Here is a 13,554-nt window from a genome sequence, read left to right on the forward strand (position 1 = left end):
ATGGTTTTTAATATATCATAGAGTTGTGCAGTGATCACCACAATTAATTTTATAACATCTTCATTATCCCCAAAGAAATCTATTGGCGAGTCACTTCCTATTCCCCCCGCTACCTCTCAGACCCTGGCAGCCACTAACCCACCTTCTGTCTCTATAGATTTACCTGTCCTGGTTATTTCCTATCAGTGGAATCATACATATGTAGTCTTTTGTGACTGGTCTCTTTTACGCAGCATAATGTTTTCAGGGTTTCCCTAGAGTATACTTTTAAATGCCCAGAGAGGGACTTTCCTGATGGTCCAGTGGTTAAGACTCCAAGCTTCCACTGCAGGGACCATGGGTTCAATCCCAGCTTCCCTCATGTTGCTCAGTGCAGCCAAAGATAAATAAATAAAATAAAATGCCCAGTTACTCCAGCAGACTGTATAGGGGTTGTCTCTGGGGTTGGGATGTGGGATCAGGTCTCTGGCTCAGGTTGAAAGTGGACCTTCCTCTTTCTCTGACATGTACCTCTACATGATTTGCTTTTTCATAATAATGTATTTCATGTATTAAGGCTGGTTAAAATGATAGTTCATTGGAAGGACTGATGCTGAAGCTGAAGCTTCAGTACTTTGGCAACCTGAAGCTGAAGCTTCAATACTTTGGTTGGGATGTGAAGAGTCGACTCATTAGATGCTGGTAAAGACTAAAGGCAAAAAGAGAAGGGGTTGGCAGAGGATGAGATGGTTAGATAGCATCACTGACTTGAATGTGAGCAAACTGTAGGAGAGTGGATGATGGGAGAGCCTGGCATACTGCAGTCAGTGAGGTCGCAAAGAGTTGGACACAACTTAGGGACTGAACAACAAAAATGATATTTACGTGGTGCAAAAATAATTGCAGTTATGGACAATGAATTTTAAATCATTATAACTAGGCTCAAACACATCTTTATTAATCAAAACAGGAACCTTTACAATCAACACATTTTTGCCAACTAGAAATAAGTTTGCTTACTCCTGTAGCATAAAAATCAATGCTTCAGAAATCAACGAACTCTTGGAAAGCATTTTCTGTATCCTGCTGGTTGTGGAAGTGTTTTTCCTGCAAAAAGTTGTCAAGATGATTGAAGAAGTAGTAGTTGGTTGGCCGAGGTCAGGTGAATATGGCGGATGAGGCGAAACATCGTAGCCCGATTCCTTCAACTTTTGGTTGTGCGACCTTTCGTCAGGCCCTTTCTGTTGACTGATACCGGCTGCAGTTTTTGGTGATTTCACTGATTTGCTGAGCATACTTCTCAGATATAATGGTTTCACCAGGATTCAGAAAGCTGCAGTGGATCAGACCAGCAGCAGGCCACCAAACAGTGACCATGACCTTTTTTTGGCGCAAGTTTGGCTTTGGTAAGTGCTTTGGAGCTTCTTCTCACTCCATCCACTGAGCTGGTCATTGCTGGTTGTTGTATGCAGTTCACTATTCATTGCAGGTCACAATCCCAATTGAGAAATGGTTGGTTGTTGTTGCATAGAATAAGAAAAGATGACACTTCAACATGATGATTTTTTTGATTTGCAGTCAGCTCATGAGGCACCCACTTACCAAGCCTTTTCACCTTTCCAATTTACTTTAAATGCCGAACAACTGTAGAATAGCTGACACTGAGTTCTTTGGCAACTTTTGGTGTAGTTGTAAGAGGATCAGCCTCAGTGACTGCTCTCAATTGGTTGTTGTCACCTTCCGATGGCCAGCCACTGCACTCCTCATCTTCAAGCCTCTCATCTCCTTTGCAAAACTTCTTGAATCACCATTGCACTGTGCATTCCTGGGCCAGATGTGTTGTTGATGTTGCCAATTGTCTCTGCTGCTTTACGACCCATTTTGTACTCAAGTAAGAAAATTGCTCGGATTTGCTTTTTGTCTAACATCATTTCCATAGTCTAAAATAAATAAAAACAAACAGTAATAAGTTATTAGCAAAAAACCAAGTGAGAAATGTGTATTAAGATGATGTATAACATAACCACGTTTATTGAAAATGTATTCCAATATCAAGTGGAAAATTTCAATAATGCAAAAACTGCAATTTTGTTTGCACCAACCTAAATAATACATATTCATTATAGAGAAGTTGGACAGACATACAGTTCAACTTAAGCAAGATAAAGTCATCCTTAATTCTGTCCTTCTACCTGTAAATACATACAGACATTCCTTCTGAATGTTTACGAAGTGGGGATGGGATCTGGGCAGGGTACAGGAGAGGCAGTTTCTGCATTGGGGAGCAGTAACTGGGGGGTGGGAAGGAGGTGCTGTGGTCCAGGGATTTCTAGGATTCTGCTTACAGAGGCAGTGATTTTTATTTTCTGTTACTTGCTCTGAATGCCCTCCTCCTCTTTGCCCTAGCCTCTATTACCGCAAGGTGGAATTATGCATTTATTTGAGGAAATCATTTATTCATGAGCATTTTGTAGTAGATGCTCAAGAGAAAGTAAAAGATAATGAAACCGACTCCATGATCCAGAATATAAAGCTGTGCGTTTTGTTTCTCAGTTATGTCACTCAGGCAGGCCTCAGTTATTAATCACCTACTGTGTGCCAGGCTCTGGCCAAGTCCTGGGGAGACACAGATGAGTAATATTTAGGTCTCCCACTCTTCCTAGCTTCCCTAGGGACTTTCAGGTGGCCTTTGCCAGGATTACCACCTAAGTCAATAACTGTGATGATAATGATGATGGTGATGATCTAAAGTAGTGGTTAGCATTTTAGGCTCTGGGGTGAGGCAAACTCGATACATGGCTCTGTGGCTTTGGGAACTGTGGTGCTCCTGGCATGAAGCCCATCTTCCTGGGCCTCAGTGTCCTCTTCTATAAATGGTCTTAGCTGTTCTACCTGCAGGATTGCGATGCTCTGTGACAGTACTGCAATATGCTTCATCCCGCCTGGTCCCAGGTAAAGTGGTAGTGATCACTGAGCGTTTATCACTGACCCCACTCCCCACTTGTCTGCATTTCACATCACACCGTTCCCAACGGAATCCTTCCAGCCACACTGTGACTTGAGTACCACCACCTCCATTTTGCAGATGAGGTAACTGAGGATGCAGTTAGCTCAGGGGGTGACGAGGACGTGAGTTCTCTCACTGTCTGACTCCCAGGTCCAGGGGGCCAGTAGACTGGGGGCTGGGAGCAAGAGGCTCTTCTCCACTCTCTCCCACACTTCCCTGGGAAAATCCAACAGGTGGTGGGGCCTCTGCACTGGGGACCATTGTGCAGGGGCCTGGGAGGGTCGGAGGGCCCAGTGTGTGTCTGGGAGAAGATGGATGCCTTCATTACCATGTGAATCCTGGGAAACTGCTTCCCTGGCTGGGTGGTGGGTGGGCGTGGGCCGCAGGGGGTGGGTGGGGGAGCTGGGTGTTCTCAGGCCTGGACCACACAGTGACTGGGAAGGGAGTCCTTATGGAATCCTGAGGGACCCATTAAGAAGACAGATAATGGGATTTCCCTTCTTGCTTAATTTCTTATTTTAGGATATCTCCATCCTGTGAGGCTTAAAAGAGACACAGATTGAACACAAAATGTTGTTTTTAAGGAGGAAAAAAAACCTTCCCCCCCCTCACCGCCCCCCACCCCGCCAGTTGCAACTTTCCCACTGACTGTGCTGCACGTTTGGGTCTCAACACTTAGAGCTGGAGCCTTTCACAAAGTGCGCATGGGTCAGCATCTCATGGGGGCATTTCCCCGCGCCAGTCCCTGAATAGCTCTTTCATTCATGGAAAATATGTCCTGGGGGAATCCAGGGTGATTAGCAAATATTAATAGCTGCTGAGCAAATTAGGAGAAGCAGGTTTTAGACTTAAAAATCAAGGTATTGTCAATTTTTTAAAAAACATTTTAAATTGAAGGATAATTACAATATTGTGTTGGTGTCTGCCGTGCATCAATATGGATCAGCCATAGGTATACATATGTTCCCCAGGGTGTTGTCAGATTGATTGGAGCAGAAATGACTGGCCAGTGTTTGGACAAAAGGTCAGTAGTAGAGAGGGAATAAGGTAATCGGAATCACAATGGTACCCAGTGACCTGGTGTCCCCATTTTACAGATGAGGAAGCGAAGGCTTCAGAGGGACCCAGGCAGAGGGGTGCACAGACCATAGCAGGAAACCTGGAGCACACGCGGACTCACATACATGCATGTGCAGAAATACATCTGCAGCCCTGCCCCATGTAAGGTTTCCGTGCCCTCACATTTATACAAACCCCAAAGTCATACAGATTCCACAAGAAAACACATTCTTACTCTTGCTGACACGTGTAATTGCACAGAGAACCTCTAAGGCAGGAAGGGGCCCGGACCCTCCCCTGGACTCTGCACCATGGCAGCTAGCTCTATGGCCTTGAGCTCAGGTTTTTTCTACTTCCCCCGGACCACCTACCACCTTTGACACATATGTCTCCACCTCCTCTCCCCTCCCCCCTCCAGGGCCCCCAGGGTATTAGGGGGGTAACTCAGGTCTTAGCAGCAAGAGAGGTGCCTACTTTCGGGGCACAAACATGTGGAGGGGCCTTGAATGCAGCGCCCAGGGGCTCAGCCTTCTCTGTGTCCCCGCTGCCTTCACCCTCCCCCAAGGCTTAGTCCCAGGAGGGCAAGGGGCCAGGCCCCACCACCGCTTTGTAGAGGGCAGGGTGCCCTGGGGAGGAAGGGCCCATTACAGACCCCGGAGGGGCTCATCCGCCTCACAGGGATCTGCCTTCACATGCAGATGGCCTGTTTGTCTCACCTGGTCTGCCTTAAAATGACAAAGAGGTTGGAGGCTGTCTGGGTATTACAGGAGATGACACCTGACCAAAATGAGAAGAGGAAGGTTGTTAACTACAGTAACACAATAGATATCAAAATTGTTTGCACTGTATATATGATTTGTGTTAAAAAATACATACTACAAAAAAAAATCTGAAATTTACGTTTAGCTGTTAACAGTAATCTCTGGGTGGCAGGAAAACGCTGGTTTATTTTCTCATTTTTTAACATATATGCTAATTTTCTACAAAGCATGGCTATAACTTCTGGATAATAAAAGTTTTTTAAATTAAATTGATGTTTTTGAATTGTGGCATTGGAGAAGACTCTTGAGGGTCCCTTGGACAGCAAGGAGATTCAACCAGTCCATCCTAAAGGAAATCAGTTCTGAATATTCATTGGAAGGAGTGATCTGAAGCTGAAACTCCAATACTTTGGCCACCTGATGCAAAGAACTGACTCATTGGAAAAGACCCTGATGCTAGGAAAGACTGAAGGCGGGAGGAGGAGGGGACGATAGAGGATGAGATGGTTGGATGGCATCACCGACTTGATGGACAAGAGTTTGAGTAAGCTCTGGGAGTTGGTGATGGACAGAGAAGCCTGATGTGCTGCAGTCCATGGGGTCGCATAGAGCCAGATTCGACTGAGTGACTGAACTGATCTATTTGTTTAATTTATTTTTGGTCGTGCTGGATCTTCGTTGTGCGTTGGCTTTTCTCTAGTTGAGGCGAATGGAGGCTCTTCTCCAGTTGCAGTGTGCGGGCTTCTATTACAATGGCTTCCTTGTTGCCGAGCATAGTCTCCGCAGTGTGTGGGCTTCAGTGGTTGTGAGCACAGCTTCAGTAGTTGCGGCACATGGGCTTAGTTGCTCCACGGCATGTGGATCTTCCTAAATTAGGTAATGTCTCCTGCATTGGCTGGTGGATTCTTTATCATGGAGCCCCCAGGGAAGCCCAATAAAAGGTTTTTAAAAATGAATACTGAATGACATGAAAAATTACAAGGGAGTGGTGTCCTCACATGAGTTCACAGGTCTTTTTTTTTTTTATTAATTGTGTATTTATTTGTCTGTGCTGGGTCTTAGTTGCAGAATGTGGAATCTTTACTTGCAGTATGCAAACTCTTAGTTGCAGCATATGGGATCTAGTTCCCTGACCAGGGATCGAACCCAAGCCTCCTGCACTGGAAGCTTGGAGTCTTAGCCACTGGTCCACCAGGGAAGTCCCGAGTTCAGGGCTCTTGATTGCTGTGTGGGCAGCTTCCTTCTCTGTGCCTTTATTTCCTCATCCCTACGATGGAGACTCAGCACATGGAGGATGTGAACACTTGGGATGGTGCTTGGCACACAAGAAGTGCTCAGTAATGGCAGCTGCTATTCTTCTTCCAGGAAGGTTTCTGTTAACGCTTCCCAGTACAGATTGGATGCCACCTGGCTGCCTGCAAGGATGGGTGTGCACAAGTTCCCTAGGCTGGGTCATGTACAGGTTCACCTGCATATAGGTTTGCCCACGCACTTACGTGTCCCTCGAGCATTGAAGTCCATACATTGTGTGCGAGGAGTCCATACATGTTCACCCATGGGGTATCAGGGACAAGCACTGTGCTTGCAAACAAGATCACAGGTCCTTTGCTTCTGATCGCTGGGGTGGAGGAAATGCTCTTTCAGTTTTCTACCTCAGCACACTCATCCCTTGTTTCCTTTCAGCTCAAAACTGCTGGGAATTTAGGCTTCTTCCTGGCATTGGCCTAGACTCAGGGCTCTTTTAGGGGTCTTAGGACATTTGTAAGGTTGTATGTAGTATGGGCTGAACAACCTCCAAGGAAGAGGAAGTTGGTAAGAAGGGTTGGGACATGTGGATTCACGGTCCTGCCATGGTGCTGAGGAATATCTGTATGACCGTCCACCTTCTGGATTGCTTCGAGTTCTTAAATCTTTCTTATTCATCTGTCCCCGTGGACGGTTTCATCCACTCATCACTCATAGTGTTATCATTACCGTCCTGGAGCCCCACCCCTGGCTTCCAGGCCTTCCCCAATGTAATGTTTAGAAAGGACTATGTCACCCCCCTGCTCAGAAACCTTCCTTGGCTCCCACTGCCTCCAGGATAAGGCCTAAGCTCCATGGCCTGGCCTTGTGGGATCTGCTCACCTTTCCTTATACCTCAGTCTTTCCCACTCTGCCAGCCTCTTCCTTCTCCTCGGACTGGGATCTCTCCTGGAAACAGCAATGAAAGCTAAATGAGCTTCCTTTCCTCCTTTTTGTTTCTAATGTGGAGTCTAAGAGATTTGCGTTCAAATCTCATCTTGCCATTTCCCAGCTCCCTTGTGACTAAGAAAGTTTTCAGATCCTTTCTGAGTTTTAGGGGCTTCCTTTGCCAGATGGAGATAATAGCTGATATTTCTTTTTTTCTTTTTCTTTTTTTTGCTGGGGATGGATTTAGTTTTACTTTCAGTTCTATTTGGTTTTGAAAAACTCAAGATTTGGAAAATACAAAGTATACAAAAGATTACAAGCCACCCAGATCTTCACATCTTTCCTGCCCTCAAATTTCCTCAAATTACTATCTCTTTTTCACATCTTAGAGACTCTTCCATAAATATTATCTATTGAAGATGTGCTGTGTGTTTTCCATGGATTATTTCACTTAAATCCTCACAGCCACCTGTGGGCAGACTGAGGCTCAGAGACCAGAGCCTCACGGTTGGTAAGCAGTAGATCCGAGACAACGTGTCCATTTATGAAGTGCTTTCTATGTGCCCTAGGATTGTCCCAGAGCTGGGACATTCAACACATACTGAGTGCCACTCTAGGTCACTGGGCCGGGGGCTAGGTTACTCTGGTGGGGAGGAGGGCAGAGGCTCAACCTTCCCACAGTTTATCAGTGGAGATGGCCTGTCGCTGTTGCCCCCTTTCTCTGAGTAGGAAAACCAAGGAACAGACGCGAAAGAAACAGACCTGAGGTCATACAGTGGTAAGAAAAGAGCTGGGATAAGCAGACTTACTTTACTATTGGGGAAGCTGGGGCACGGAGACGGAAACAGACTTGCCTAAGGAAACATGGCAGGCGGCAGAGCCGGGATTCCCAGGCTCACAAGGTCTCGGCCTTACCGGCCCTCCCCTCGGGGGGCGGGCCCACTGTGGGCCCCGCCCCACCGCTCGCGCCCGCCTTCCTGGCAGCCTTGGCGGCTGTTTCCTGCCCGCGTAGCTGGGCGGGCGGGCGGCCGGCCCATCTGGCGGCCCCCACGGGGAGGCGGCCCAGACTCGCTGGAGCCAGGCGCCGGCCTGGGCCCCCATGCCCGCCTGGAGAGCCCAGGTGTGGCCGCGGCGGGGGTGGGGGTGGTGCCTTCCTTCCCGCTCGGCCCTTCCTGACGCACCCGGGCAGGATGCTGCCTCCTCCCCAACCTCCGCCTCCCACGACCTGGCCTGGAACGGGGAGGGAACGCTAGCGGTGGGAGAGCGGGCTGGGCAGGGAGCAGCAGGCCCCGCCTCTGGTCTCCACTCCTTAGGAGACCTCGGGCAAGTCTGGCCCTTTTTTTTGGCGTGGGTGGGACGGGAGTAGAGAGCACTCCGTTTTCCCATTTGTGCGAGAACGGCTGAACTCTGACCGGATCACCCAGGATCCTACCTTGCCACTCAGGGTCCGACCCCAGACAGGATTGTGGGAGCGGGAGGCACCTCTTCTGCCTGAGGATCGTGACATGATCATTGACTTGACATTATCCATTCGTTCATCCATTTAAAGTCTGTCTGCCTGATCACAACGTCAGCCGGGAAGCCCGCGCTTGACCTGTGTTCGCTGCCGTGCCCAGCGGCTTGACCTGTGCCCAACTCATACCTGGTGCTGAAAACCCAAAAGGGCATGTCAAGGCTTTACCCCCTCCCCCTTAAACTGGAGCCACCCCTCCAAATTGGAGCTTACTCATTTTACAGCTGAGCAAACAGGACAGAGTGGGCAGCCAGCCCTGCTGTCGATGCTGACCCTCTTCTCCAGCGCCACTCCAAGACGGAACCCAGAATTGAGCATCTTGATTTATGTCAGCAGCACCTGCGGTGAACATCCCCCAAACCAGCCATCCTAGGTTCAAATCTCTCTGGGGCCCTTAATGTCTCTCTACTTCAGTTTCCTTTATCTGTAAAAATGATGCCACCTCCCTCACAGGGGTGTTATAACCATTACATGAGTATTTCTAAAATGGGTTATCATAATGCTGGACACGTTAAATACAGATGACATAGTGTACTGGAGCTCTCCACAGGGCTGGCCTCCCTCTTCCCCTACAGTAGCCCCCTCCCACTCAACCGTAGTCAGGGGAGAGGGAGGCCACTGAAAGGGACACCTAACACATCAGGGGCGAACTTGGGGCTTTTGGAGCTGTTTCCCAAGAATCCACTCCCACCCCAGGGTGAGGCTGGCAGTAGGCCCACCAGGGGCCCTGCCCAGCCACCCACCCCCGCCTCTCCGGCGTGCAGACTCGATCCGTGCCCGGCCTGGTGCCATTTTTCCATGGGACTCTGGCTGTGGTGGTTCACATCTGGAGTCTAGACTCGGAGGCTCTGCAGGCCGGGCCTACCGCCCGGGCTGGGCCACCACTGCCCGCTGTTTGCTCAGCTGAAGCTGGTTAATTGGAATTAGAGTGGCCTCTGCGGTGCCGGCTGGCCGGGCGGGCCCTGGACGGCCGCTGCCGAGGTCTGTGGAGCATCTGGCGGGGCCAGGACGGTCATTAGGTGGCAGGCGCCCGGCGCCACTGCCACCTCAGCCTCTGCCGGGGGCCGGCGGTGACTCAATGAGGGCTTTGTAGGCTATGGACCGCAGAACCAACTGTGCTGTGTGCCTGGGCTGCCTGCCCCATCTGCCGCCCTCAGAGAGGCCTTGTTCCAGGACCACACGGCCTCCCCTCTGGAGGTGGCTGGAGTCGGCAGAGATCCGAGAAGCCCCTGAAAGGAACCCTCTTGGCTGGGGGAAGCTTTTGAGATTTCCCATCCTTCTTTTCCAGAAAGCCCAGAGAAGTCAGCAGTGACTCAGGCCCAGGGGTCTGCAGAGGAGTTGCAACGTCCTTAGGAACTCTGGAATTTGATTCAGATTGCTCAAGGTCAAATCCCTGTCTAGGGGTAGGTAAGCTGCCTTAGTTCTCTCACTTGTACATGGGGCTAATATTACAGAAGGAGAGTATGAGAATTAAGTAAATCCTGTATTGAGGTGCTTGGTACTTGCAGCAGCTCCCCTTATCTGCTCCCACTTGTTCTTTAGCTCCAAACTGGAAGCCCTGTCATTTTCAGCCTTTAAACCTGGAAGCTTAGGCAGAGATTTCTGGGCTGTTGAAAGTCTGAGTCTCAGGCCAGTGGCCACCCTCCCCGACCTTAGTTTCTCTATCCAGTGACCCCATACCAGGCAGGTAAATGAAGGCTGTGCCCACCCCTTGCCTGGTCCACTGGGGGTTCTCCTTCGGGCCAGGGCTGCTGTCTTTGGCAAACTGTGGAGAAACCCTGGCTCTGGGATCTCCAGTTCTTGGGCCTGGATGGCCTCCCAGAAGCCCCCTCCCCAGCCTCTCCAGGGGCACTGGGGATGGCTCCGAGGATCAGGATCCTTCTAGCTTTGCAGCAGTAGTTTTGGGAAGAAGCCCAGGAACAGGCAGAAGGGGAGTGGTGGGTCCTCCATGTCTAGGGTGATCTAGAGTCCCAGGCTCCCCAGCTGAAGCCATGTGAACGTTGAAACCACGGAGGATGGGTTCTGCCAGCCTGGGAATAAAATCCACTCTTTCCTGGGGCCTACGTGGCCCTGCTGCTTCCCTGGCTTCACAGATAATGGCCCTCTTGCTGAGTCAGGCCAGACTTTGGATACCATAGCCTCTTCCCCACAGGCCTTTCCTCCAGAATGTGATGTAGCCGGTACCTGTCCAACACCCTCACTGCCCCCAAGTACTGGGAGGAGCATGGCAGGAGAACTGGAGGGCTGGGCACAGGGCTCGAGGGCCCCCTCTGCTGGTCAGAGGGCATCTGGGGGTGCTAAGCTGGCACACTGGCCACACGCTGGGTGGGCAACCAGGATGGAGGGGCCAGAAGGTCAGGGCCTCACCGCAGGTTGCGACAGTCCCCCATCCCCAGGAAGGGGCTTACATGAAAGTCTCTGGGGGGGAGGGTGAGTAGTAAACCCACTCTAAGGTACTGGGTGAGAACGTTCTCAAAGTGCAGTGGCCTGCCCAGGCAACGGGATGAGTTTTTAATGTGAGGCAAAGTCAGTCCACAATACAAAAGTCTAAAAATCAGACCCACTTTTCCCACCTGGCACCCAGGGATTGGGGGGGTGGGGACAGTTGGGGGCTTCCTTTGCAGGCAGGAGATGGGGAGGAGCAGAGAAAGGCCAGAGAAGGGGGAGAGGGAACCAGGCCCTGGAGGCCCCGCTGGAGGGAGCTTGCTGCCCCTGCCCTTCTCTGGGAGCTGCCTGCCTCAGCGGCAGATCCACACTGTGCGGGCTGGTGTGCGGCCAGCCCGCCCGGGTGTCTGGCCCTTGCAGGGTCAGGCACCAGCTCCATCACTTCTCCTTCTTCTCCAGCCCCTTCGATGTGGTGGCCTCTGTTCCCTCTCTGGTTTCTGTCACTGCTGCTGGATCCTTAGGATTTGACTCCTCATAACTGACCGGAAAAACAAGACAGAACAAGGACGACACACTTAGAGGAGGGAAGGGCAGAATCTTTGTGCCCACCTCCCACCATCACAGGAAAACCCTGGGCACAAACATCCTTGGCCCAGCACCTTCCAGGACTTGGCCCGGCCCCGCCGTGCGCCCTCCTCAGACCGGCTGCTGGTTCCACTTTCTCTGTGCCTGGTGGTGCCAAGAGGTGGCAGGGCAGCAGCAAATGGAGGAGAGGTTGGGCTTGTGCAGACCCATTTTAAGCTTCCTGGACCTCCCACTGGGGAAAGAGAGTGGGGAAAAACAGGGACAGCCAGGATGAGGCTACAGGACGAATGGCTGCCTCCCAGGGCACATAACAGGAGTCGGAAAGCTCAGCCCCAGGGGCGCGGGCGGGTGGGCAGGGGGGCTGCTCTACTGACAAATGGCAAGGTGCCACTCTCGCAGGCAGACACCCTGGCTTAGCTCTTCCTTTGGGCTCCATTCACTGAGCAAGTGAGTTCATGCCAAAGATAATGCTCACATTTCCTCACCACATCAACCCTGTGAGGCAGGTATGTGCCCACTTCTATATGAACAAAGAGAGGTTCCGAAAGGGGAAAGTGAAGGTTATACACTTGCTCCAGGTTATGTATATGCAGAGCGGTAACAGTGTCCACGGCTGTGTGACCAGGGCTGCTGACCACCACTCTCAGGTGAGCCCCACAGTACTGGTGAGGCCGCTGGGGTTCTGGGGCCCTGCTCCCCCGCCCCTCGACTGGGCACTGTGGCTGCCTGGTGGTGGTGGAGCTGCCTCTTGCTGCCTGCCCCAGCAATGCTCCCTGCCCCGTACACTGGAGTGGGGGTGTCTGCCCTACCTTGGGCCCCGGGGCAGTAGGGGGAAGTGGGCAGGTGGGCACCCGCTGGGTATTACATGGCGCTGGGATTCTGCGGGCGCCGGCGGCGAGGGCCAGCTAGCTTCTGCTGCATGGAGTCCGCCAGGCTGGCTGGGGAGCCCGAGACTGTGGGGAAGTGGGTGAGCCTCGGGGTGTGAGGCAGGATTTCCGCTGAGGACTCGTAGCTGTGTGAGAGACAGACAGAGACAGAAAAAAAGAGATGGAGAGGAAAAGACTAACGAGGACAGAGATTTCTCTTCCAGGGAGCAGAAGTGGGTCTTACTTTTATCTATCTCTGCACTTTCGAACTCTGTGGAAAGAAGCCAGTATTACTTGGAGGATAAAAAAGAAAAGGTGCACCTACACAGGAACACACTCTGCAGAAGAACAGGGAGGCCCTAGATGTATCTGTACGTGTCTCAGGTGGTGCTAGTGGTAGAGAACCTGCCTGCCAATGCAGGAGACATAAGCGACGTGGGTTCCATCTCTGGGTGGGGAAGATCCCTAGAGAAGGGAATGGCAACCCACTCCAGTATTCTTGCCTGGAGAATCCCATGGTCAGAGGAGCCTGGCGGGCTACAGTCCATGGGGTCGCAGAGAGCCGGACACGACTGAGCGACTGAGCACACACGGAGATGTTCTGCTGCTGTGAAACATCTCTCAGACACACCCTTGTGTGAAGAATCAGGACGCAGAATGCCCCAAGAACGCCACCGCCTGCGTGAGGACGTGTACACACATTCACGCTTTCAGGTGCAGAGACACCTCTGGATGGCCAGGGACGGGGCTGGCTGCGTGGGCGGCTGGGCTATGAGGGGGCTGGTTGTCCCTCCCCTGCTATGGAATTTGCAACCACGTGAATGTGTTATCATTTAAAAAGTAAATGAATAAAAAAAGGAGAGTGCCACTAAAGGGAAAAGTAAAACCAAAGATAAGGTGGAGAATTAGGGAGAGAGATGGGCAGAAGAGAAGAGAGACTATTTGCTTTTTCACCTCAATCTAAAAACCTCCTGGGGGGGGTGGGGGGCAGAAAGGTGGGGCACCCATGTGGGCAAACTTTTACAGAAACCAAGCACCAAGTGGGTGAAGGCAGGCACCCTCTGTCCTGGCTGGGGAGGTCAGCCCCAGTAGGTGCTGGGGGCTGAGGCTGGCTGAGAGCCGAGGGTGAGGGTAGGGACTGAGCTCAGGGCCCAGGTCCCATTCCTGCCCCCAGATCTGCCCCCTGGTTCACCCCCAGCCTTGCCTCAGAGTCCACAGAGCTTTGCC

At 51.4% G+C, this 13,554-nt stretch overlaps 1 protein-coding gene and 1 long non-coding RNA gene across 33 annotated transcripts in view; both read right to left on the bottom strand.

Moving 5' to 3' along the window:
• Positions 1 to 916: 916 nt before the first annotated feature.
• Positions 917 to 9,048, bottom strand: LOC147360444 (uncharacterized). 8 transcript variants are annotated; one of them, XR_015139171.1, is made up of 6 exons: positions 8,705 to 8,841; positions 8,411 to 8,469; positions 6,934 to 6,999; positions 6,303 to 6,424; positions 4,762 to 4,822; positions 917 to 1,919 (listed from the first exon to the last, which is right to left on the bottom strand). It is a non-coding gene; the product is annotated as an uncharacterized LOC147360444 (long non-coding RNA). The 8 variants fall into 8 exon arrangements; XR_015139169.1 differs by lacking the exon at positions 6,303 to 6,424 and having other exon boundaries at positions 8,411 to 8,626; positions 8,705 to 9,048; XR_015139170.1 differs by lacking the exons at positions 8,411 to 8,469; positions 8,705 to 8,841 and adding an exon at positions 7,788 to 7,924.
• A 1,921-nt stretch (positions 9,049 to 10,969) lies between these two features.
• Positions 10,970 to 13,554, bottom strand: part of HM13 (histocompatibility minor 13) — a 38,922-nt gene continuing 36,337 nt past the window's right edge. For 11 of the 25 annotated variants that reach the window (XR_015139164.1, XR_015139163.1, XR_015139162.1 and 8 more), the window contains one exon: positions 10,970 to 11,414. Coding sequence is in view for 16 of the 25 variants with exons in the window: in XM_086332565.1 (XP_086188691.1) it covers positions 11,315 to 11,414 (100 nt within the window). In the remaining 9 variants the exon portion in view is untranslated. Of the gene's footprint in view, positions 11,694 to 12,270; positions 12,474 to 13,554 lie in introns of all 25 variants that reach the window. The other 14 variants (XM_086332561.1, XM_086332559.1, XM_086332558.1 and 11 more) reach the window with 5 other exon arrangements.

The sequence above is a fragment of the Bos grunniens genome, chromosome 13 (assembly GCF_055505025.1).
Source record: "Bos grunniens cultivar Pamir isolate PY7600 chromosome 13, Bosgru_T2T1.0, whole genome shotgun sequence".
Lineage (NCBI taxonomy): Eukaryota > Metazoa > Chordata > Mammalia > Artiodactyla > Bovidae > Bos > Bos grunniens.